Genomic DNA, 25,403 nt, shown 5'->3' with positions numbered 1-25,403 from the left:
TGAAACCAAAAATCTGAATTTCCAAAAATCTGAATTTCCACCTTCAGATATTGGAAAAAGAGAGCAAATGAAACCTAAGCATGCATGAGCCACAAGGGAAAATCAAAGCCACATTAAGATACCACTAAGCTGGCTATAATCAAAAAGATATAACAAACGTTAGGGAGGACGTGGAGAAATGGGAACCCTTGTGCAATGCTGGTGAAACATAAAATGGTACAGCTGCTCTGGATGACAGTCTGGCAATTCTTCAGAAAGTTAAACCATAGGTACCCTATGGCCCAGAAATTCAACTTCTAGGGATATATCCTAGGGAAATGAGGACATGTGTTTATGTAAAACCTTATACACAAATGCTCATAGAAGGATTATTCATAAAAGGCAAAAGTGGAACAACCCAAATGTCCATGATGAATAAATACATAAAATCTGGTAAAAACCACAATGGAATCTTACTGAGTCATAAAAAGGAATGAAGTATGGATAGATACAACATGGATGAACTTTGAAAACATCATGCTAAATAAAAGAAGCCGAACACAAAACAACACATATTATAGGATTCCACTTATGTAAAATATACAGTTTAGGCAAATCCATAGAGACGGAGAGTAGATTAGTGTTTAGCAGAGCTAGGAGGGCGGTCGGGAGAAAATGAGAACTCATTGCTAATGGGTACAAGGTTTCTTTTTGGCATAATGAAAATGTCCTAAAATTGATTGTTTTGCTACAATGGTCACACAACTGTGAATATGCTAAAAACTGCTGAATTTTATGATGTGTGTGAATTGTATACTATATGAATTATATCTCAACAAAGCTGTTACTTAAAAGTTAGACAAGTTTAGCAATTTAATTGTACATTCCTATCAAGATATACCTCAAGGACAAGGGAACTAAGAAAATATTTTGTAAACTGTTTTCAATAATCATATTGTTGATAGTCGTGTTGCTATCGTCATGCTGAGGTTTGTGTGCTTTGTGACAATAAAGTATGGGAGAAAGGACTACAGATGTAAGATCAGTTATATTAAATAAAACTCCTGTATTGGCAGTATCAAAATGAATTAATGTTTTATCATCTTTTATTTTATATTGATATATATACATGTTTATGAATATATATATATATATATATATATATAATGTAAAATGGTATGCCCATAAGAAAAATGGTGTGGTAGTTCCTTAAAAAAAAGGAAAATAAAAATACAATTATTATATGATCCAGTAATTCCACCTCTGGGTATACATCCAGAAGAACTGAAAGCAGGTATCAAAAATATATTTGTACATCCACGTTCATAGAAGCATTAAACAACAACCAAGAGGTGTAAGTAACCCAAGGATCCAACAAAATGACTAGGTAACCAAAATGTGGTATATACTTCCAATAGAATATTATTCAAACCTTAGGAAGGAATGAAATCCTGACACATACTATGTGGATCAACTTAACACGGATAAACTTTGAGAACATAACACTGAGCGCAATAAGCCAGTCACAAAAGGATATATACAGTATGATTGCACTAATATGAGGTACCCAGGGTGATTAAATTCACGGGGTAATCAGATTCACGGAAACGGAAAGTAAAATGATCATTGCTAAGGGGCGAAGGAATGGGGGCATGGGGAATTGTTTAGTCGACTTAAATTTTCAGTTTTGCAAACTACAAAGAGTTCTGGAGATGGACGGCAGTGAAGATTGCACCACAGTGTGAAGGTACTTAACACTTCTGAACTATACGTGCAAAGATGGTTAAGACAGTAAACTTTATATTATGTGTATTTTACCACAATTAAACTTTAAAAATTTCTTTAGTTTAAAAAAAGATGTAATAAACAGCCAGTTGCAATGTATGGATACTGGTTCACACTGATTCAAACATACAAACTTAAAAATAAGAGAACAAAAACATTTATGAGACACAAGGAAATTCTAATCGTAACTGTGTGTTTGATGAAATAATATTTTGTGTCCATTTTTCAGATATGATATGGCTGTGTGGTTGTCTTTTTTTTTTTTTAAAAAAAGAGTCCATGTCTTTTAGAGATAAAATACTAAAATACTTGTGGATAAAATAATTTAATGTCTGGAATTTGCTTTAATATGATCAGGGCTGGGGACAAAAGAGACTGGTTATCAGTTGATAATTATGAATTTAATTGATGGGTCCATCAGAGCTCCTTTTCCTCCACGATTTCTTTGGCTTGAATGTGGTGTCTGATATTATTCTTTACTAGTGGCTATGCATATAGGAAGGATACTACATTTATGCCAATTTATTCTCAGCCCACAATGTCTTGCTTGTTTTCGACCTTGTCTAGCAAATCTGTTCCCTTCTGTCAAGTATCAGGGAACTAAGTTCCCCCACATTCCAATTGCTTAGAAGCCAGAATAAATAGCCATATACCACATGGCACCATCCGTCCCCGTATGCAGTCCAGAAATATCATCAGAAAATGGATGACTAATGCACATGTCTGTCTGCTAAAGGATATCCTGTAAGCCACAAAGTGTCAAAAACCTGGGGACTGATTATTGCCCTACAAACAGGACAGCCCTGGAGACACTAAGACTGATTTTTAGGTTATATTTATCCGTGAAGGAAACAGAGAGGCAATGTTTATACAAAATGGTAGGAAACTGAATACTAAACACATCATCTAGCTGCTTCAAACCATTGTCCCAAGGGCTTATTATTCAGTGAACAATGAGCTCTTTCCTGCCATTTATTTCTAACTTTTATGTGTGCTTTTTAAGTTAGTACGGTGAGAGATTTTGCTTCATAGTTCCTAACGAGTTTCACATGTTTGTACTTTTCTATATGCAGTATCTACACTTAAAAAAAAAAAAAAACCTGATCAGTAATATTACAAACAAGCTTATTATTCTTCTACCTTTATTTTGGAATTAAACTACTCAGTGGTCTGAAAGACACGTTTATTTAAACTTTTCCTGCAGAGGATTAAAGAAATTCTAGAAAATACGATCATAGCCTTATTTCAAATATGTCTTCTCTCCCTGCCTGAAGTCCCTCTTCGTATCACAGCCCTTAGGTTTCACAATAGTAGGAAACCATTCTTGGCCCACATTTTATGACTGTAGGATGTGCTTCTGAGTCTGGTAAAATCAGTACCCACCCTAAGTGTAGTGAAAAGATTGTTTAAATATTTCCTTCTGCTCATATAGGGAAAATTTCTCAAAATCGTTTAAACTCACATGATGGCAATATATAACTGAAGGTCAAAGATGTCGAGTTCAACTCATGCCTTGATATCAAAGTAGCTGAGTTAGCTGAGGAAAGGCACTGAATTCATTAGGCCTTTGGACTTTTCATTACATATTGAGAATGTTCCAGAGATGATCTTTAAAACACCTGCCAGTTCTAAAATTCTGTGCTTCTTTGAATTAACTCATGCAAATAAGAATCGATATGACACAGGATTTACAGATGACCCAAAACCCTAGCTCCTCCATCACAGATTTTTAAAGATTTTATTTATTTATTCTTGACAGACACACAGAGAGAGAGAGAGGCAGAGACACAGGCAGAGGGAGAAGCAGGCTCCCTAGAGGGAGCCCAAATCAGGACTCGATCCCAGAACCCCGGGATCACGACCCGAGCCGAAGGCAGATGCTCAGCCCCTGAGCCACCCAGGCTTCTCTGTCCTTCGGAGACTTTTGTCCTCTTTATTCCTTTACCTACCTGAAATTAAAGACTCTAACTGCCAGCACCAGTTAAACAGTAAAAGATAAACAGTAAAGATGAAGCAGAACATGCAAAACTACTTTTTAATCTCTGGAAAATGAAGAACTTTCCATACATTATATGCCTAAATGAGTTTCTTTTACTATCAGATAAAGTCTCTCAAACTTTTAAGCAACTGTGGAGTTTTTTCATCAAGTACAGTCTTAATCGATTAGATAGAATGGTCCTATTTGATCACAAAATTCAGGAAGAAAACCAATGTTACGGTTTCGGATTTGAAATCAAAAGACTTCAAGACTCTTTGGGCTCAAAGTTGAAGACTCCAAGAGGTAAGAATCTCAATTCCCTCTTTCATGAAATGGGAAGATAATACCTCTCTGATACGGTCATTGTAAAGATAAACAAAAACTAATGTAAAAGAAACTGCTATATAGCAGATGCTCAGATGGCCCCCTTTCTCTTTCCTTCCCTTCTTTCTAGTATCACAAAAATACAACAGGCACCCCAAAATATTCGTTAACTAAACAACTTCCTTGATGGCATTTTAAAAGACAGTTTAAGTCCAATAGGGGAAAGGAGAAAGTTTCAAAATTAATCAACCGAAACAAGAAACCAGAAAAGACATATACCAAATGTGAACAGTAGTCTTCTTTGGAAGGTAGGAATACTTTTGCTTTTTATTTTCTTCTTGGTTGCTCACTGTATTTTTTAATTTTTCTACAGTGAATGTTATATTCATAATTAAGAATTTTCAATAAGACTATATGAATCTAGCTGAACTCATTCATCAAGCTTAATGTCACTTTCTATGAATGTGATGCAATAGGAAGGTCAAAGCACATCCAATGAGTACTGTTGCCAAATCAATCAATTATCAATCAATCAATCACCTAAATTGAATTCTTCCTCCAGTTTACAAAAAATACAGGGGATACAGGAAAAATTTTAAATGACATCATGGAAACTCAATCAGAAAAATCCAAAATTTGGGAAATTCTACAAGACACATGACCCAACTTTTCAGTTAATGGTAGAAGGATGGAGATGAACTCATAAATTAAACTCATAAATTAAAATAGATTTAAGGGAGGCACCTGGGTGGCTCAAGCGGTTGAGCATCTGCCTTGGGCTCAGGTCATGATCCCGGGGTTCTGGGATCGAGTCCCACATCGGGCTCCCAGCAGAGAGCCTGCTTCTCCCCCCGTTTCTCTGCCCCTCTCTCTGTGTCCCTCGTGAATAAATAAATAAAATCTTAAAATAAAATAAAGTAGACTTAAGGGATATAGCAACCAAATGCAAAGTGTGTATGTTGCTTGAATCCTAATTCAAACAAACCAACTATATAAACAGCCATTCTGAGCCAACTGAGGAAGTCTAAACATGGATTCAGAGGTCTAGGTAATAAAGGAATTAATTAATTAGGCAATAAAAGGAAATAATGTTAATTCTGCTGAGGATGAGGATAACAGTATTAGGATTTTATTTTTTTTTAAAGGACACATGAATTGCATGAATTAAGGGTGAAATGATAGGTTTGAGAGCTGCTTTAAAATACTCCAGCAGAAATAAAAATAAAATTCCAGAGATCTGGGATTTTTAACAGTCATTCTAGGAAGGCCATGGCTTCTGGTAAGGTATAATTCACAGAAAGTGACCTTACATTTTTTGTCTGAGGATTGGTTATGAGAAACAGATAAACAGAATATACCCACCTTGTCTTAGACTGTTTTAGATGAAAGGTACTGACAAGAGTCATCTGTGATCAACTAGAGCTGGCTTTCCTTATCCTTGGCCAAACCCCTTCTACCTAAAGTTGACCTAAACCAAACTTCTTTATTTTATTTTTATGTTTTAATTTATTTAAATTCAAGTCTTAACATGTAGTGTAATATTAGTTTCAGAGGCAGAGTTCAGTGATTCATCAGTTGTGTATGACGCCCAGTGCTCATGACATCTCATGCCCTCCTTAATGCCCATCACCCAGTTACCCCAAACCCCCTCCCTTCCAACAACCCTCAGTTTGTTTCCTATGATTAAGAGTCTCTTATGGTTTGTCTCCCTCTCTGATTTTGTCTTGTTTTGTTTTCCTTCTCTTCTCCTATGCTCCTTTTGTTTTGTTTCTTAAGTTTCACATATGAGTAAAATTACATGATAATGTTTTCACTGATTGACTTCTTTCACTTAGCATAATATCCTCTAGCTCCATCCATGTTTGTTGCAAATGACAAGATTTCATTTTTTATGGCTGAGTAATATCCCATATACCACATCTTTTTTGTCCATTCATCTATCGATGGACATCTGGGCTCTCTCCGTAATTTGGCTATTGTTGATAATGCTGCTATAAACATTGGGGTACAGATGCCCCTTTGGATAATGACATCTGTATCTTTGGGGTAAATATCTAGTAGTGCAATTGCTGGGTCATAGGGTAGCTCTAGTTTTAACTTTTTGAGGAACCTCCACACTTTCCAAATGGCTCTATCAGCTTACATTCCCACCAACAGTGCAAGAGGGTTTCCCTTTCTCTGCATCCTTGCCAACATGTCATTCCGAGGGGTTAATTTTAGCCATTCTGACCAGTGTGAGGTGGTATCTCATTGTGGCTTTGATATATATTTCTCTGATGCTGAGTGATGTGGAGCATTTTTTCATGTGTCTGTTGGCCATGTCTGTCTTCTTTGGAGAAATGTCTGTTCATGTCTTCTGCCCATTTCTTGATTGGATTATTTGTTCTTTGTGTGTTGAGTTTGATAAGTTCTTTATAGGTTTTGGATACTAAACCCTTTATCTGATAAAACATTGGCAAATATCCTCTCCCATTCTGTAGGTTGTTTTTTGGTTTTATCAACTATTTCTTTTGCTGCACAAATGCTTTTTATCTTGATGCAGTCCCAATAGCTCATTTTTGCCTTTGTCTCCCTTGCTTTTGCAGTTGTATCTAGCCAGAAGCTGTTGTGGCAAGGTCAAAGAGGTTGCTGCCTGTGTTCTCCTCCAGGGTTTTGATGGATTCCTGTCTCACATTCAGGTCTTTCATTCATTTTGAGTCTATTTCTGCGTATGATGTAAGAAAGTGGTCCAGTTTCATTCTTCGGCATGTGGCCATCCAATTTTCCCAACACCATCTGTTGAAGAGACTTTTTTTTTCCATTGGCCATTCTTTCTGGCTTTGTTGAAGATGAATTGACCATAGAGTTGAGGGTCCATTTCTGGGTTCTCTATTCTGTTCCGTTGATCTATGTATCTGTTTTTGTGCCAGTACCACCCTGTCTTGATGATCACAGCTTTGTAATAGAGCTTGAAGTCTGGCATTGTGATGCCCCCCACTTTGGTTTCCTTTTTTCAACTATTCAGGGTCTTTTCTGGTTCCATACAAATTTTAGGATTATTTGTTCCAGCTCTGTGAAAGATGTTTATGATACTTTCATAGGGATTGCTTTGAATGTATAGATCTCTCTAGGTAGCATAGACATTTTCACAATACTTATTCTTCCAATCCATGAGTATGGAATGTTTTCGTTTCTTTGTATCTTCCTCAATTTCTTTCATGAGTATTCTATAATTTTCAGAGTATAGATCCTTGGCTTCTTTGGTTAGGTTTATTCCTAGGTATTTTATGATTTTTGGTGCAATCATAAATGGATTGATTCCTTAATTTCTCTTTCTTCGGCCTCATTGTTCGTGTATAGAAATGCCACTGATTTCTGTGCATTGATTTTATATCCTGCCACATTGCTGAATTCCTGTATGATTTTTAGCAATTTTGGAGCGGAGTCTTTGGGGTTTTCCATGTGGAGTATCATGTCATATGTGAAGAGTAAGAGTCTGACTTTTTTGCCAATTCAGATGCATTCTATTTCTTGTTGTTGTCTGATTGCTGAGGCTAGGACTTCTAGTACTATGTTGAACAACAGTGGTGGGAGTGGACATCCCTGTCGTGTTCCTGATCTTAGGGTGAAAGGTCTGTTTTTCTCTGTTGAGAATGCTATTCACTGTGAGCTTTTCAGAGATGACTTTTATGGAATTGAAGTATGTTCCTTCTATCCCTACACTGTGAGGTGTTTTAATCACGAAAGGATACTGTACTTTATCAAATGCTTTTTCTGAATTTATTGAGAGGATCATATGGCTCTTGTCCTTTCTTTTATTAATGTAGTTTATCACATTGATTGAGGTGCAAATGCTGAACCACCCTTGCAGCCCAGGAATAAATCCCACTTGGTTGTGAATAATCCTTTTAATGTACTGTTGGATCCTCCTGGCTAGTATCTTGGTGAGAATTTTTACATCCACGTTCATCAGGGATATTGGTCTGCTATTTGCCTTTGTGGCAGGGTCTTTGGTTGGTTTGGGGATCCAGGTAATGCTGGCCTCATAGAAAAAGTTTGTAAGTTTTCCTTCCATTTCTATTTTCTTTTACAGCTTCAGAAGAATAGGTATTAATTCTTTAAATGTTTGGTAGAATTCCCCTGCGGGGCCATCCAGCCCTGGACTCGTTGAAAGATTTTGGATTACTGCTTCAATTCTCTTGCTGGTTAGGGGTCTGTTTGGGCTGTTTCTTCCTGTTTCAGTTTTGGTAGTTTATAGGTTTCTAGGAATGCATCCATTTCTTTCAGATTGCCTAATTTATTGGCTCATAATATGTTCTTATAATTGTTTGTATTTCTTTGGTGTTGATTGTGATGTCTTCTCTTCCAATTCATGATTTTACTAATTTGGGTCCTTTCTCTTTTTGATAAATCTGGCTAGGGGTTTATCAATTTTATTTATTCTTTCAAAGAACCAGCTCCTAGTTCATTGATCTGTTCTACTGTTCTTTTGGTTTCTATTTCATTGATTTCTACTTTAATCGCTATTAATTCTCTTCTCTTACTGGGTTTAGGCTATATTTGTTGTTCCTTCTCCAGCTCTTGTAGGTGTAAAGTTAGGTTGTATATTTGAGACCTTTGTTTTTGAGAAAGGCTGGTATTGCTATATACATCCCTCTTGAACCACCTTTACTGCATCCCAAAGGTTTTGTACAGTTGTGTTTTCATTTTCATTTGCTCCTGTTAATTTTTTAAATGCTTCCTTAATTTCCTGGTTGACCCATGTTTTTTAATCTCCAATATTTAAGCTCCTTCTAAATAGTCTCTTGTGATTGAGTTCAAAACATTGTGGTATGAAAATACACAGGGAATGATCCCAATATATTGGTGCTCGTTGAGACGGGATTTGTGACCCAGTACGTGGTCTATTCTGTAGGATGTTCCATGTACACTCAAGAACAATGTGTATTCTATTGCTTTAGGATGGAATGCTCTGTATATATCAGTGAAGACCATCTAGTCCGGTGTCATTCAAAGCCTTTGCTTCCTTGTTGAACTACTGCTTAAATGATCTGTCCGTTGCTATGAGTGGGGTATTAAAGTCCCCTACTATTATTGTATTATTATTAATGTGTTCCTTTAATTTTGTTATTAGTTGGTTGATATAACTGGCTGCTCCCAAGTTAGGAGCATAAATAATTATTGTTAGATCTTCTTTAGTAGACTCTTAAAGTATGATATAGTGTCCCTCTTGATCCCTTACTAGTCTTTGGCTTAAAATCTAATTTGTCTAATATAAGGATTGCTACCTCAGCTTTCTTTTAATGTCTATTCGCATGATAAATGATTCTCCACCCCCTCACTTACAATCTGGAGGGGTCTTTGGGTCTAAAATGAGTCTCTTGTAGACAGCATATGGATGGGTTTTGCATTTTTATCCAATCTGATACGTTGTGTCTTTTGATTGGGGCATTTAGCCCATTTACATTCAGAGTAGCTATTTGAAGACATGAATTTAGTGCCATTGTATTACCTGTAAAGTCGCTGTTTCTGTAGATTTTCTGTTTCTTCCTGGTCTATGTTACTTTTGGGCTCTCTCTTCACTTAAAGGATACTCTTTAATATTTCTTGGAGGGCTGGTTTAGTGGTCACAAATTCTTTTAGTTTATTTGTCCTGGAGGCTTTTTATCTCTCCTTCTACTCTGAATGATGGCCTTGCTCAATAAAGTCTTCCTGGACACTTGCATAGTTCTCTTATTTGGCACCTTGAACATATCATGCCAGTCCTTTCTGGCTTGCCAGGTCTCTATGGATAGGTCTGCTGCGTCTTTTGTTTCTACCCTTGTTGGTTGTGGACCTCTTGTTGTGAGCTGCTTTCAGGATTTTCTCTGTCTCTGAAATTTGCAAGCTTCACCGTTATATATCAAGGCCTTGACCTATTTTTGCTTTTGAGAGGGGCTCTCTGGCCCCCTGCACTAGAATACCTCTTTCATACCCCAGACTAGGGAAGTTCAGTTATAATTTGCTCAAATATACCTCCTGCCCCTCTCTTTCCTCTTCCTCTGGGACCCTAGTTATTCTAATATCATTTGCTTTATGGTATTGCTCATCTCTCAAATCCTCTCCTCAACTACGATCAGTAGTTGTTTCTTTTCCTGTTTCTTTATTCTCCGTAATTTTATCCTCTATATCACCAATTCTCTCTTCTGCCTCATTTATCCTAGCAATATGTCTCCATTTTTTAATTGCATCTCATTAATAGCCTTTTTTATTAATAGCCTTATTTTGATCTGATTAGATTTTAGTTCTTTTATTTCTCCAGAAAGGGGTTCTCTTGTGTCTTCTCTGCTTTTCTCAAGCCCAGCTAGTACAGGCTATGAAGATTTGAATTCCAGGGACCAGGGGATCCCTGGGTGGCTCAGCGGTTTAGCACCTGCCTTCAGCCCGGGGCATGATCCTGGAGTCCTGGGATCGAGTCCCACATTGGGCTCCCTGCATGAAGCCTGCTTCTCCCTATGCCTGTGTCTCTGCCTCTCTCTCTCTCTCTCTCATGAATAAATAAAATCTAAAAAAAAAAAAAAAAAAAAAAAAAATTCCAGGGACCAGACAAACCAGGGTCCCAGGGTCCCCTACTCTTCCACCATCTTCCCCTCTACCTTTAGAGAGAAGCAACTGCTGATGATAAAGCTGGCTTTCTCACAGAATGTCCACAGAGATGCCAAGCTAGGAGTTACCTAATACAAAGATGAATCAACAGCCAGATGAAGAGATGTGTAGAGCCAGGTCTGGGGAAAGGGTGCAGAGTTTCCATGCCCTCTCCAGGGAAGCCACTGTCCCAACTCCTCCACATGTTTACCAACTACGGAGCTCCTAAGCCTAGCCCTAAACCAAACTTCTTTAATTTAGTCATGCACAGGAACCACCTGAATTTTTGACTTTGCAGATTGTTTCTATGTATATATGTCTTCTTTAAAAGCTGATTATTATGTTTCCCATAGTTACTATTTCTGTCCACAATTTGGTGTGGAATGCCTTTGTTCTTGGAATAGCCATAGTAGCCATCTTCCTGACCATGGTCTTTGAGTGTTTGTGGAGGATGATGCAAGATTCACAACCCTCCCAGGCACAAGTCTCACTCTCCACTATAAACCAAGCTGACATACTGATACTCAGTTTGATATTATGTTAGTATCAAATATTCTCTCAAAATTTGCAAAACAAATTTTAGTTGTTTCCATATTACAAAAAGAGATGATCTTATAAAAGTCAACATCCTTTCTTCTACAGTAAGCACTGAGACAAAAGAGTCAAGCTTATTTATTATTCTCCTTTCAACCAATACACTTGGGCAGACAGAAATCACAAACTCCTTTAGGGTAGAGCTTAATGCTGTTACCTGCACATATGGTCACTTGTTGAATATTTCTTATTGACCACCAGGGAGTTGGATTTTCTGGATCATCCAATAGAAAATATTTACTATGGAAACAATGTTGACTTTTTGAAAGAATAGATCACAATTAGGATTACATATTTGAGGTATCTGATATTCTAAACACTTGATAAAATTATTTCTATTTCAAGTCTCTGTACCATTCACATGATCCAGACCCCAAAACATGCAGATTTTCAACAAGCAGGACCTTACTCAGAATGTTATTTCCAAGATGTCTTTACTTGTGAATCAATCTGAATTTCAATCCAGTCTTTGCCATCTTTTATTCTCCAGGGATTCAGCATTAGCACATTCAAGGGATCCCTATAGTAGAGGGAATTTGGACCTCAGATACTAAAATAATAGATTTTTCTTTCTACTCCAGTCACTGAAGACACAACTCCCAGGTCCCTTTAATATGGGGAAAAAAAACTAGTACCAAACCTGAGGTGCATGCAACTTGCATTCCGTGGCAATTCCAACCCCTAAATAAGATTCTGAAACTAAAAGGAAAAAGCAAAAAGGGAAGGTTTGGTTTGGTTTGACATTAGCAGCCACTGAAATCTATACAATGATGCCAATTTTTTAGGAGACTACCTAAAGCCATGTTAAATACATTGAACAAAATTAACTCAGTAAATATCTACTAAGTAGTATGTGTCAGGTGCTATTCTATTAACAAAAAGTCTGTGCTCTCAGGGAACTTAATGTTTTACTTGGAAAGACAAAAACAAATACAAAAATTAAATATGTAATAGGTCAGATGATGATAAGCACCATGAAGAAAATAAGGCATGGTGGTAGGTTATGGCCAGGAGGGTGCAGAAGTGGGCAGATTGCAAGTCTTAGACCCTACTGGAGTGCAGGCATAGATCATGGAAGATTGTCAAAGCCGCAAGGACACTGGGCTCCAAGGCCTTGTTGTTCAGGGTTACTATGAGGCAGAATAAGAGATCACAGGTGGTTTCTGGTTGTTGAATGGCTACAAGGGAGTGAAGGGATGAGACAGAGACCACAGTTTTATGCTTCTCTACCCTAGTGGACATCTCACTTCACGTGGGGACTGTGGAGACCAAACCCCAGAGAGGCCTCCATGAGAAAACAAGGGAGTCTATGAGAAAGTGTCCCCAATCACTTTGTTATTCTTTGCATTGAGGAGTAGCTGTTTCAGGAACTTTGAGCCAAGTTCTAATCATTTCAGCCCATCCTCAAACTTGAAAAGTCTGCAAGGTCTGGCTTGGGTGGGCCTAAGAATACAATACAGATAGCTTTGGGGGTGAAAGTGGGACCCATATTACAAAGGGAAGACCTATAGAATAAAGTGACGGTGAGCACAGACAAGAATAGAGTAAGGCAGTGTGCCTTGAGATATATGTGGGGGCTACAGAGAGCCGGATTACTGACTGAGATACAAGTGCAATGCCTAAGACAGGATTGTTCTTGGTCAGTACAAAGCAAAGTGAGGCAGCTGTGTGACTGGAGAGGAGCAGAGAAGGGCCAGATGGTCAGAGAAGATGTGAGGAAAAGATTCCGAGAGGCTGTATGACTCACGGCCTTACTGATCATTTTAAGAACTTTGGTTTTTATTCCAAATAGGAATGTTGGATTTTGAGCAGGGTGACCTGATGGGACTGAGACTGAGAAAGGATCACACTCCAGCTATTTAGAATAAGCTCTAGGTGCCAAAGATGGGAGTAGGAAGACCACTTAGGAGGTTTTGGCACCAATCCAAACAAGAGATGATAGTAGCTTTTACTAGTGTTACTAGCATTAGGAGGAGTAAAAAGTAGCTGAATCCCTAATAATCTGCATTTTGAAGGCAGAGTGCACCAGATTTGCTGATGGATTCCATGGGATGTTTATGAAAAAGGGAAGAATCAAGGATGAATCCACATTTTTAGTCTCAGCAACTGAAAGTTGAGATGAAGCCAAGGGATAGCTAGCTTTAGGGAAGAAAATTAGGTTTGGCTTTGAATGTGGTGTCTGGTATGACTACTAGCCAAGGAAAATGGGGATTTAAAAAGATAGCAACCTATACTTTAGAAGGGATTTAAATGAGAAGTTATCCAAATTGCAGAAGTTTATTTGAAGGAGTAATATATTTGGCTTGGCCTTCAATTCTAAAAAAAAAAAAAAAGGGAGACTATTTGTAAGTTGTTTTTAGTGTTTTAAGTTAATGGCTATAAATCTAATCATAGGGGACTGCTATGTTTTCATATTACTTATCCTTTACCCACTTCTCCTCTCATAAAGATGAAGTTTACAATGAAGATGCTTTCACAGTAATATCATTAAACATCCTTTCCAACATGAGCTGTCCACCAAGAGTTGCACATAAATGTTCAAAGCAACTTTATTCTTAACAGGCAAATATTGGAAATAACTGAAATATCCACATGCAGGAGAAATAATAACCAAATTGATGTATGTTTAAAAGTGAAATGCTAGGGGATCCCTGGGTGGTGCAGTGGTTTAGCGCCTGCCTTTGGCCCAGGGCATGATCCTGGAGACCTGGGATCGAGTCCGTCGGGCTTCCGGTGCATGGAGCCTGCTTCTCCCTCTGCCTATGTCTCTGCCTCTCTCTCTCTCTCTGTGACTATCATAAATAAATAAATAAATAAATAAATAAATAAATAAATAAATAAATAAATAAATAAAATTATTTTTAAAAAAAAGTGAAATACTAGGCAGCCCCAGTGGCCCAGCGGTTTAGTGCCACCTTCAGCCTGGGGTGTGATCCTGGAGACCCTGGATTGAGTCCCATGTCAGGATCTCTGCATGGAGCCTGCTTCTCCCTCTGTCTGTGTCTCTGCCTCTCTGTCATGAATAAATAAAATAAAAAATAAAAGTGAAATACTCAGTAATTAAAAAGAACTACTGATTCAAGCAATAGCACAGAACGTCAAAAATGTTGAGTGGAAAAAGTCAGACTAAAGATGTTATATACTCTATGATTCAAGTAAAGTTCAAGAACAGCCAAAAACTGACCTATGATCATAGAAACCAGAAAGTAGTTGCAACAGGAGTGAATATTGAGGGATCCCTGGGTGGTGCAGCGGTTTAGCACCTGCCTTTGGTCCAAGGCATGATCCTGGAGACCCCGGATCGAATCCCACGTTGGGCTCCTGGTGCATGGAGCCTGTTTCTCCCTATGCCTGTGTCTCTGCCTCTCTCTCTCTCTGTGTGTGACTATCATAAATAAATTAAAAAATTAAAAAAAAAAAAAGGAGTGAATATTGAGTGAAAAGGCACAGAAAGCAAACCTTCTGGGGTGATGAAAATGTTCTGATCATGGTTAACAGACATATAAAATTGTTAAAACTCACTGGACATGTGCATTGTACTGCATGCAAATTGTATCTAAAATATGCAACAAAACATGAGCCAACTACTGAAAAGGTGATATACAGAAAAACCTTGGCTGAAATTAATTAATCTAATTAAGCACAAAGTTTTGTTTTGGGTTTTCCAGCCACCAAGGCAAAAGGGAAACAAACTGCTTTAGCTCTATTATCTAATATTAATGTACATCAGAAGAGAAAAACTTTTTTCCTATCACCAAATTTAAGAATAGTTAGATAAAAAGCACTAGATGCTACTAACACTATGTAATACTTTCACTAGGACTTTTATAAAAAGCAGAACCATTTCTGTTTTTTTTCATTTTTATCAGTCCTCAGAAAAGTCAGGAGGAAGATACTAAATCATGTTTCTATGAAGGCATTTCTATGGGGAGTTAAATGAAGATATTCACAGTAGTTTTCTAGAAGTCCTTAGCTGTAGCGATCGAATCTGGACTCATTCCCTGGGAGTAGAGGATTCTCAGTTCGCCCAGGCTCACCTCCCTGTGTGTCTCAGCTGGGTTTGTGACAGGAGTTGGATATCAGATAATTAGGGGTTGACTAGAGTGTAATATTCTCTAGAGCTGATTAAAACTAGATACATGGAGTTTAGCTACCAAACTCATACTTGGCTAATTATATGCTTTGTTACTAAAAAATGTTCTAAGAAAACACCATATTCCTGCCCAAACGGAAAACCATGCTTGGCTTTACCGAATCAGGGACATAATGGATGCCTGTATCCCTGGTATTCAAGAAACTCTACTGAATCTCCTTCCACGCTTCCCAGCAGAGGTATAACTGACAAATTAGGCAATATTCTGTGTGTACTTCTCCCTACTTTTAATTCATTTAGCACCTGCAGCCATACCTAAAAAATACAAATAGCGTATCTTGTCCTGTGACAACTGAGTTGTCTATTTTAACTTGTATTTATTTATTTACTTTTTGGCCTGTATTTTAAAACTTAGTTCTAGGGGGGACCCCTGGGTGGCGCAACGGTTTAGCGCCTGCCTTTGGCCCACGGCACGATTCTGGAGACCCGGGATCGAATCCCACATCGGGCTCCCGGTGCATAGAGCCTGCTTCTCTGCCTCTCTGTGTGTGTGTGTGTGACTATCATAAATAAATAAAAATTTTAAAAAATAAAAATAAAAATAAAACTTAGTTCTACCTCCTTCTGGTTATCACTGGACCTAAAAGAATGCTGGTATCCTTTTGAAGATGGAAGAGCATCTGGCCCCAAATTCCACGCTATGATACAGCATGGAAAAATACAATCTTTTCTTGGTTTGAAACATTTGAGGATAAACAGTATCAGTTATCACTTCCGTCCTATAAAAAACCTTAAAATGGTTCCCATGGTACATTTTATTTAGAACAAGGCTGCGTCTTTGCAGTCAGCTGGCCAGGGTGAAGTATCCTCCAAGTAAGACCCTCATCGGCTGAACGAATTGATCCACAAAATGTAGCTCGTTCATTATTAATTCAATGGCCCATTCAAATGCTGAAGATTGTCTACTAAAAAATATTTTGGCTCTATTGAAGTTGATATTGAACTGTTGTTTTTCTTTTAGCTACAGCTGACCAAGAAAGTATTCTTTAATTCAATGTTAAGACCTCTTATGTGCCAGGCGGAGAGGACACAATGGTGCATAAGCTTTCTGATAAGTCTAATGAAAGGTTTCGGGAGTCAGATAAAATAAAGTAACATGGATGTTAAATAAAGAGAAGTATGGTGGCCTCTCTAAGGAAATGTTTAATCTGAGATCTGAAAGATGAGTGGGAGTTAATGAAATGTTTTGTTTGTGGGAGAAGGGGTGGGGACAGGCAGAAAGAAAACTGTTTCAGGCCGGGCCATCACTTCCCATGGAAGCCAGAACAGAAAGAGGTTAGGATCAAAACAATGAAGTGGTAAATAGAAGTCAAGCAAGGGCAGAATTTTGGTCTTGGAAAGAGTTTTTTTCCCCGAGTGCAGAATAAACATTTATTTTAAAAAACCACAATCAGATTTATAGTTAAGTCAACTCACTCAGATCCAGAGTGAATAGATTTGAGGAGAAAGCCAGCAAAGATTTTGGAAGAGACATTTCCATTTTCAACTGGTTGGGAAATGCTATACTATCCAGAATAAAGCTGACAGCAGGCAAGATGAGGGTGGTCTAGGAAGGAGTCACTAACTCAATAAATAATGGAAAGCTCTAACTATGTGCCAGTCAAACTATATATATTGAGGAGTCCAGTCCGGGAAATATATTGATCAAATGAGCAAGAATGACAAAAATGTAAAAAACAGAACCTCTTCTGATGCTTCAAGAAAGGTTTCTCTCAAGGGAGGCACAGCTGAGCTAAGTTCTGAAAGTTGACTAGAAGCCAACTGAAGGGCACAGTGGGGAGTGGATGAGAATAAATTTCAAGGGAGGGAAAACTGCATTTATCAAGAAACTAATGTAGCCAGTACAGTAAAATACAAAGAACAAAAAGCGAGTGCTATTAAAGTGAGGCTGGAGAAGTGGGTTGGAACTAGATCACGCAAATTTGTAATTTGGTCTTTATCCTAAGAGCCAGGGGATGCCACGAAAGTGCTTTATGCATGAGATATGATAGAGAAAACAGCAAATTTGTGTTTTGAAAACTGGTGACTACAGAGTAAAGAATGGATTGTAGGGGGCTCGAAGTGGATGTGGTGAAGTGATTTAGACCATGACTCACTCAGACCAACCAGAAGAGTTGGGAGTTGGATGACTTGGAGGCTGTGCAGAGTATGGAGTTCTGGCCTGGGCTTCTCACACAGTTCATGACCTGTAAGACCACATCATCTGAACAGAGGAAGGCATCTTCTTACTCGCTAGGGTATGAATCAGGTCATTTAAAAATTATGTTCCACATTAAACTATTCACAATGGTCTCCATTGGAAAATGGCACCAGAGAGGAAGATGGTAGAAAGAGGGGGGCATTCATTTTTTACCATCAATACTTTTGTGTGATTTTTTTTTTACAATGAAAATACAAGTACAAATAGAAGTTTAAAAAATGAATATTAAAATCCCACCAAATTATTTACAAATGTAAACAGGAAAGAGCTAGGACGATCTTGTTTTATGCTATTTAGGAATGGATTCTGAGCTCTCAAGAGCCATCCATTCTGCTTCTCAGGACTAATCTACAATAGAGAGTTGAAATAGAATTAAGTGTAGGATCTTAATAATTTTTAAATCTTAAATTGTGATTAATACTTTCTCAATAAGATACAGTCTAACAATGATCAACAGTCAGAAAATGGAGACTAAACCATGCTTCTTCCTCAGGTAATATATTAATGAGACAGATCCAGAGAGGAAAAAGCTAGTATTGACTTTGGATGAGACAATGGAATCCTAGAAAATGTTCAACAGAAGGCAGAAGTGTGAAAGACAAAAATAGGAACAAAGAACAAGAGCTACAAATAGGAAATAGAAATGAAAATGGCAGGTATTAATCCAATTATATCAATCATCATTTTGAGTGTCAATGGTCAAAAAAACACCACCTAACTATATGTTGTCTACAAGAAACCCACTTCAAACACAAAGACACAGAGATGAAAGAAAAGTAGATGGTTAGAGAAAAATGGATACCAGGGTAACATAATTCAAAAGAAAACAGGAAGAGCAATATTAATTTCAGAGAGTTGAAAGTAAAGAATTTATCACTGACAAAGGAGTGAATTACATAATGATACAGGGGACAGTTATCTAAGACATAATGATTCTTAAGGTGTATGCAGCTAACAACAGAACATCAAACTACACAAGGCACAAACTGATAGAACTGCAAGGAGAAAGAGAGGACTCCACTATCACAGCTGGAAGCCAGTCAACAACCCTTTCAAAGACAACAACCTAACATGCAGAAAATCAGTGAAGACATAGTTAAATTCAACAACACCCATCAAACTGTAAACTGCTGCAATAACAGCAGAACACATTTTTCTCAAGCTCCCATGGAACATTCACCAATACAAACCACATTCTCGATGATAAAACACAACAGATTTTAAAGAATTAAAAAAAAATTAAAATAACAGAAATCAATGTCTGCTGTCAAACCACAATGTCCATTATTTAGGTTGAATTAAATGGAAACACAACTTGTCAAAACATGTGATGCAGCAAAGCAGTGCTTAGAGGTAAATTTATGCACTGAATGCATATATTAGAAAGAAGATCTAAAAGAGATCATCTAAGACTCGACCTTAGGAAACTAGAAAAAGAAAAAATTAAATCCAAAATAAGCCGAAGAAAAGAAACAGTAAGCAGAGCAGAAATCAATGAAATTTAAAACAGGAATCAACAGAGAAAACTCAACAAAACCAAAAGCTGGCTCTGAAAAAGATTAATTAAATCAGTGAGTGTCTGACCTGGCTAAGAAAAAAAGAGAGATGACACAGATTACTAGTATCAGAAATAAAAGAGGAGATATCATTATAAATCCCATGGAAATTAAAAGGATAATAAGGAAAACTCTGATCAAGTAAGTCTGTCCTCATATTTGATAACCTAGAAGAAATGGACCAATTCCTTCAAAGACACAATCTACCAAAATCCACACAAGAATGTGATGATCTCAATGGGCCTGTATCTATTAAAGAAATAGAATCAATAATTAACCTCTGGAACACAAAGCACCATGCCCAGATGAGTTCACTGGTAAATTCTACCAAACATTTAAGGAAGAAACTATACCAATCCTCTACAGTCTCTTTTAGTGGATAGCAGCAGAGGGAGTGCTTTCTGTCTACAAAAATCCTACAGCTAACATCACACTTAATGGTAAGAAATCATTATCAAGTACAGGGCAAAGGTGTTGCCTCTTAGCACCTCTTTTCAACATCATATTGGAAGTCCTTATTAATACAAGGCGGCAAGAATAGGAAATAAAAAGTATAAAATGGGAAAGAAAACTTTAAAAATAGCATTATAAATATGAGGTGAAAAATAAGGATAAGTATCAGAATTAATAGTTGAGAGAGTCTCCTCTGGGCATAAGGAAGGAGACAGGAGACTGCCTTTATTTGGTAAAGTTCCCTTTTATAGTACTTGATTTCTATTTGCATCTATTACTTGGATAATTTTTTGAAAAGCAAATGCAAAAGTAAAAATTGCAAGAACAGATGGAAATAATCATGGGTATGTATATAAAAGCTTTTTTGGGGAATAAAAGCTTATTAAAATGAACACATCTCAGTGTTTTTAATGGCAAAAAGGTCTTAAAATTCAAAATGTCTAATAAGAGAACTCATTAAAAATTATGGTACATTGACAATAAATATAATGCAGCCTTTAAAATGTAGGATTTTCAATGATATGGAAAAGTGCTTATGATATAGAAGTAGAGGGAAAAAGACTCTAAAACAGTAAAGACATATAAGAAGTCAAATGTACACACCAAAATAACTGAAACAACAGTAAGTCCTCAATAGGAAATATACAACTTCTATTTTCCTTGTGTTTTTATCTATTTTCCAAATCCACCAAGAACATGGCACTATTATGGTAAGAGAACACAGATTTTAAACACAAACATTCAAAATTTTGTTATGATTATTTTTGTGTGATGGAACTGCAGATGATCTTTGCTTTTTTTTTTCATCCCTTTGTTCATCCAAACTGTCTATTGGTGGTAAAGACAATGCTGTATGTTCAGCAAATCATTATGGTTCTCTTTATTTACACACAGGACAACTACAGTTCCCCATCTTCCTTACCATTGGGTCATATGGCTGCACTCCGGTCAGTGGAAAAGGAGAAATGATGTACACCTGTCAGGCCCAGCCATAAAATCCTGCAGGATCTACCACTCTATTCCTTGCCTTCCACAGATTTGAGGAGTCAACGTTGACCCTGTTACAAGTTGGAGAAATCTGGGTCCTTGGAGCCTTCCTGCCACAATGGTGTGTGATAAAGTAGATAACACTCCTACTATTTGAAGCCATTTGAAGCTATTTGGGGGTTGTTACAAGCCGTACATCTATCGTAATAGAGCATTACTATTATCCATGGGAAAACAAACTAAAACGCTCCTTCCAAAATACAAACCTTCAACAGCAGCTCATGATCTTTTGAATGAAGTCCTCAAGATGGCATACAAGGTCCTTCATGCCTGGCTCCATGCGCTTCACATCCCAAATTATCTCATTGTCCCCCCTGAATGCTCCCAAAGTTCCTGGACCTGTTCTTCCCCATTACATTATCAATCACAACTATACTGTAAGTAGCTATTCACCAGTTCTTCTCCCTAGATTTTGAGTCTCCTCTAAGGCAGAGGTGTTTCTTCTTCACGGATGTATCTTCAACACCTAATGCTACGTGCTGGGCATATTAAGGATGCTATGAAGTATCTGCTGAATAAATAATGTTTTCTTAAATGTTCATTGCCCCCTAAACAAACATGAAATTTTAGAGCCTGGAAAGTGGGAAAAAACAATTTTCATTTTATCAGAATATATTTTCTTCTAAAATAAATTCTTAATCTCTGAATATCTGACTAGCCTAAAGCTCTTACAACATTACTAAAATTAAAGCATGAGCCAGGAATTAAGTATATTTTTGGACTAGAACTAGTTCCTAGACCGAACTGTTTATAGGTTTGTGAAACTAAAAATTCTGACTTCCTAAATTCAGAATTGAAATATTTTTTACCTTAGGAATTTATAGTGAAATTACTCTAAGAATATGTATTTTTTTAAAGATTTATTTATTTATTTTACAGAGAGTGCACAAGTAGAGGGAGGCACAGAGGAAGAGAGAGAGAGAGGGAGGGAGGGAAGGAGGTAAAGAAGCAGACTCCACGCTGAGCATGGAGCCCAACTTGGGGCCCAATCCCACAACCTTGTTATCACAACTTGAGCCAAAAATTAAGGAGTCAGGCACCCAACTGACTGAGCCACCCAGGTACCCTGAAATTCGTTTTAAGATATTTTAAATGGTGGTGAATTCTAAATTATTTCAGATAGAAGTAACCTTGGAAATATCAGAATCACCACTGTTAACTTGAAATGCTCCATTCATGAAGGAGACATTCACAGAAAAGCAATATATGTTGTGCTCCTTGGAAACTTTAAGGGTCAACAATAGCCCCTCCATTAACTACAAAAACATTAGTTTATAGGGTTTTACACAGCATCTGTCAAGGCTGAGTCTTAGATGTTACTTCAGTAGTATCCATGAAGAATCTAACTTATTTTAAAAGTTTTTTATTCTTAAAAAATCTACAATTTTACCCACTGTTTATAGCAAACTGAATTTTTAAGAAATACTTTTTTTTACATGGATTATCTTAAGATATAAAGAACCAAATAACTCTTTGGTTTTGTTATATGGGAAAAACAACACACAGTCCTTTAGTCAAACAACTTCGTGATATTTATATTCCATTGCACAGATACGGGTTATACAAATTAGTAACACAAGTTATTCCTTAAATTCCAAACATTTTCTAAAATATTATTACAGCAGATGTCTAGGATATTAAAACATCGAGGTGGAAATCATACTCTAAATAGTTAAATATGACACTGAAAATACTGCACATTTTAATTAGGTAAAATTAAAATGTGTGCTCAAATGCTCTAACAAACTAAGTAGCAGGGCAGCTAACAACTACTAATAAGTCACTGTGGTCCATTTTTACGTATGCATATATATGATTATTCTTGAGATAACCCCTCTTCTGGAAAATGCATAATTCAAACATAAAAATCTGGATAAATGAATTAAAGAAATTTAAGTTCTTCCTAACACATAAGATCTATGGTGAAGTGTATTATTATCTATGACTTCATACAACTACTAATTCAAGATAAAAGACACCACACTTAGAAAGAAGAAAAGATTTTTAAAAGGTAATGGTTTTAATTGAATTAATGAGATGAAAAGAGAGTGAAGCCCTGTTTGCTACTTACATGAAAGAAGATCTTAAAAAATAATCACTGCACAAAATACAAAGGGTGGGGTTATGCTGCGATATTAGATTTTCTTCCCATAATATTTTTCTTGACTGTTCAAGGACAAATTACAGTTTCCACAGCAAATTTGTTCTCAAAATGCCGAATTGTAACACAATTGCTGACTTCACGTTTCTGAATACCTGTTTGGGAGGAAAAAAATTTTTAATTTCTGGTTCTTTAGTAACTCATACCCATCTTTATAGTTATATAAAGTTATATATATATAGAAATTTTTTACTCTATATTCCATGAACTTCTATAGTTTGATTTTTTAACACTAGAAAAAATAATTTTCCTCTCTTGTCTAAACAAGTATCTTAAGAGATCTTAGTAACCAATAATAATGCCATATATAAATTTATGACCTTGAAGATATTGGAAATATTCTCTATCCTGACTGTGATGGTAATCTGTCGAAACTCAGAACTGCACACTAAAGAGGGTAAATTTCATTATATTTATGTCTGGCTTATTAAAAAGAAATGATCAACTATAAAGATAATTTTTAAATGTAAGAAATCAACCAGTAGGTTTCAAGTGACTCATTAGCCTGAGAGGAGAGAACATTTAATAAGTGCTAACTTTAATAAGTGCTAACAAAAAGCCAGTAAAGCAATTTCACTAGGTCCCACAATTCCAAAACTCACACCACATTGTATTCAAGTGGCACTTCTTACTTCCTACAGCTTTGTCACATGTACTTTCATTTTATTTTTTACAAAGATCTTGAAAGGAAATGGGGAGATACTGTCATTCTTGTTTTTCAGGTTTAAGAACAAAAAGGTTAAATGATTTGGCGAAGCTACATTACTTGTGTCAGTGCTCTTAATTAATTCTTCAGTCAAATTCCCTTCTAATTAACCTGACTGTGATTATCTTAATATGATCTGAAAGGCAAACTCTCTGTTTAGAATCCAGATCCTTGAGCACACACCTGCAGAGCTTCTCTAGACACCGTCTGGACAAGAACTCTTGCATGGTGTGATTGAACCAAAGTAGTGAGATGCAAGGCTGGACTGGGTGACTGCATGAAAAGTGAGGTAACAGCATCTTAAGGCACTGACACTTCACATTCACCTAATTCTCTCTATCTGAAAAGAGTGGATTGAGAACTTAGAGGATTCTCCGGAAATCTAGAAATACTATATAATGATACAGTATAGTTTTGCTTTCTCACTTGTGGCAAGCATACAGACAATACCGGCTTACATCTAAATCTAGTTCAACACAATGAAGTGAAACAACAAACTTTTCTGCCAGAACTTTAAAGGTAGAAAACGTTACCTCTGATGGTTTCTCTGCGTTGCAGTTTATAAGTTTCCTTGTCATGGCACAGTCGGTAAATAAAGAAACCCAGGTGATCGATATTTTCAATGCGATCGGTGATAACCATGTGCTCGTGAATCAGGTATGACTGAGGCAAATAGGTTCCAGCCTACATTTGGAAAATATATTATGTGAATACCTCCAAACATACATTGAACAGACGAGATAATGCATGGAATGGAGGCTGGCAAACTACTGCCCACCATTTGTTTTTATGAATAAAATTTTACTGCAGTACAGTAATGCCCATTTGTTTACATACTGTCCATGAGTTGAATAGTTTGCAACACTGATATTATTTCTTGAAAGCCTATTATTTATTATCAGGCCCATTAGGAGAACTTAGATAATAATTTAAGAAATTGTATTTCAAAATATAAAATAATAAAAGGAAAAAACTCAAAACTGCAAGTGTTAATTCCTCTTTACAAAGCTCTTGGTTATATTTCCAGAAGATGGGCACTTAGAGGGCTAAAATCTCAACTGGGAATTCTAACACGCTATAACTATAACAGCATTATTAATAAGAAATATTCGAACATCTTATACCTTTATGTTAATAAGTAACTCCAATAGGTTTCTGGGAGGCATAACAATGGAAGTGTTCAATGGAATCACATAGCACTTATCCAGATTAAGATCTAAATAGGCTGTGAGTTTCTGGAAAGACAAAGATACATTTTCATTAGATTAATATTTATAACACAGGCAGCAGCACCTAGAGTTTTAAGAATAATTTGTATCATTAAAATGGGTTGGCTTTAGAATATTTAAATCACTTGCATTTCAACAAGTGAAGTATTTGGTGGGACAGGAACAGAAGATAGTAATGAGAGGAAAAATTATTGCTACCAATAAACACAATCTTTTTTAAGATTGCAGAGAGGGCAGGTACACACGCATGTGTACACAAGCAGGGGGACGAGCAGAGGGAGTGGGAGAAGCAGATTCCTCGCTGAGCAGGGAGCCCTACGGATGCAGGGCTCAATCCCAGGACTCTGGGATCATGACCTGAGCTGAAGGCAGACGCTTAACCAACTGAGCCACCCAGGTGCCCCAGTAAACAAAATCCTTATCAGGGGTTTGCTTCTGTAAGTGATTAACTTTAAACTATTAAAATTAACTGCAAATACCTTATCACCTGATAAGAGATAGAGTCAGTTCTCTCACTTATAAGATCTAACACCCTCCAAGGTACCCATCTATTACATGTAAAAATCAACTTCTCTCCTATGCATCCAGAATGGTACTAGTTACTATCATTCCTAGGGAAACTGAAATAAGTCAAT

General features: G+C 36.9%; 1 protein-coding gene and 1 long non-coding RNA gene across 2 annotated transcripts in view; one reads left to right on the top strand and one right to left on the bottom strand.

Moving 5' to 3' along the window:
* The window catches only part of LOC140608194 (uncharacterized), a 121,919-nt gene extending 99,001 nt beyond the window's left edge, over nt 1-22,918 (top strand). The window contains exon 7 of the long non-coding RNA XR_012010205.1: nt 20,520-22,918. This is a non-coding gene — a long non-coding RNA (uncharacterized lncRNA). The remainder of the gene's footprint in view (nt 1-20,519) is intronic.
* Nucleotides 22,182-25,403, bottom strand: part of ITM2B (integral membrane protein 2B) — a 27,976-nt gene continuing 24,754 nt past the window's right edge. The window contains exons 4-6 of the mRNA XM_072783135.1: nt 24,664-24,774; nt 24,073-24,223; nt 22,182-22,928 (exon numbers count right to left, since the gene is read on the bottom strand). Coding sequence (XP_072639236.1) covers nt 22,843-22,928; nt 24,073-24,223; nt 24,664-24,774 — 348 coding nt within the window. The 3' untranslated portion in view covers nt 22,182-22,842. The remainder of the gene's footprint in view (nt 22,929-24,072; nt 24,224-24,663; nt 24,775-25,403) is intronic.

This window comes from Canis lupus, chromosome 17 (assembly GCF_048164855.1).
Source record: "Canis lupus baileyi chromosome 17, mCanLup2.hap1, whole genome shotgun sequence".
NCBI classification, from domain to species: Eukaryota; Metazoa; Chordata; class Mammalia; order Carnivora; family Canidae; genus Canis; species Canis lupus.
The sequence above is the reverse complement of the archived record's forward strand: the minus strand, read 5'-3'. Positions and strand labels throughout refer to the sequence as shown.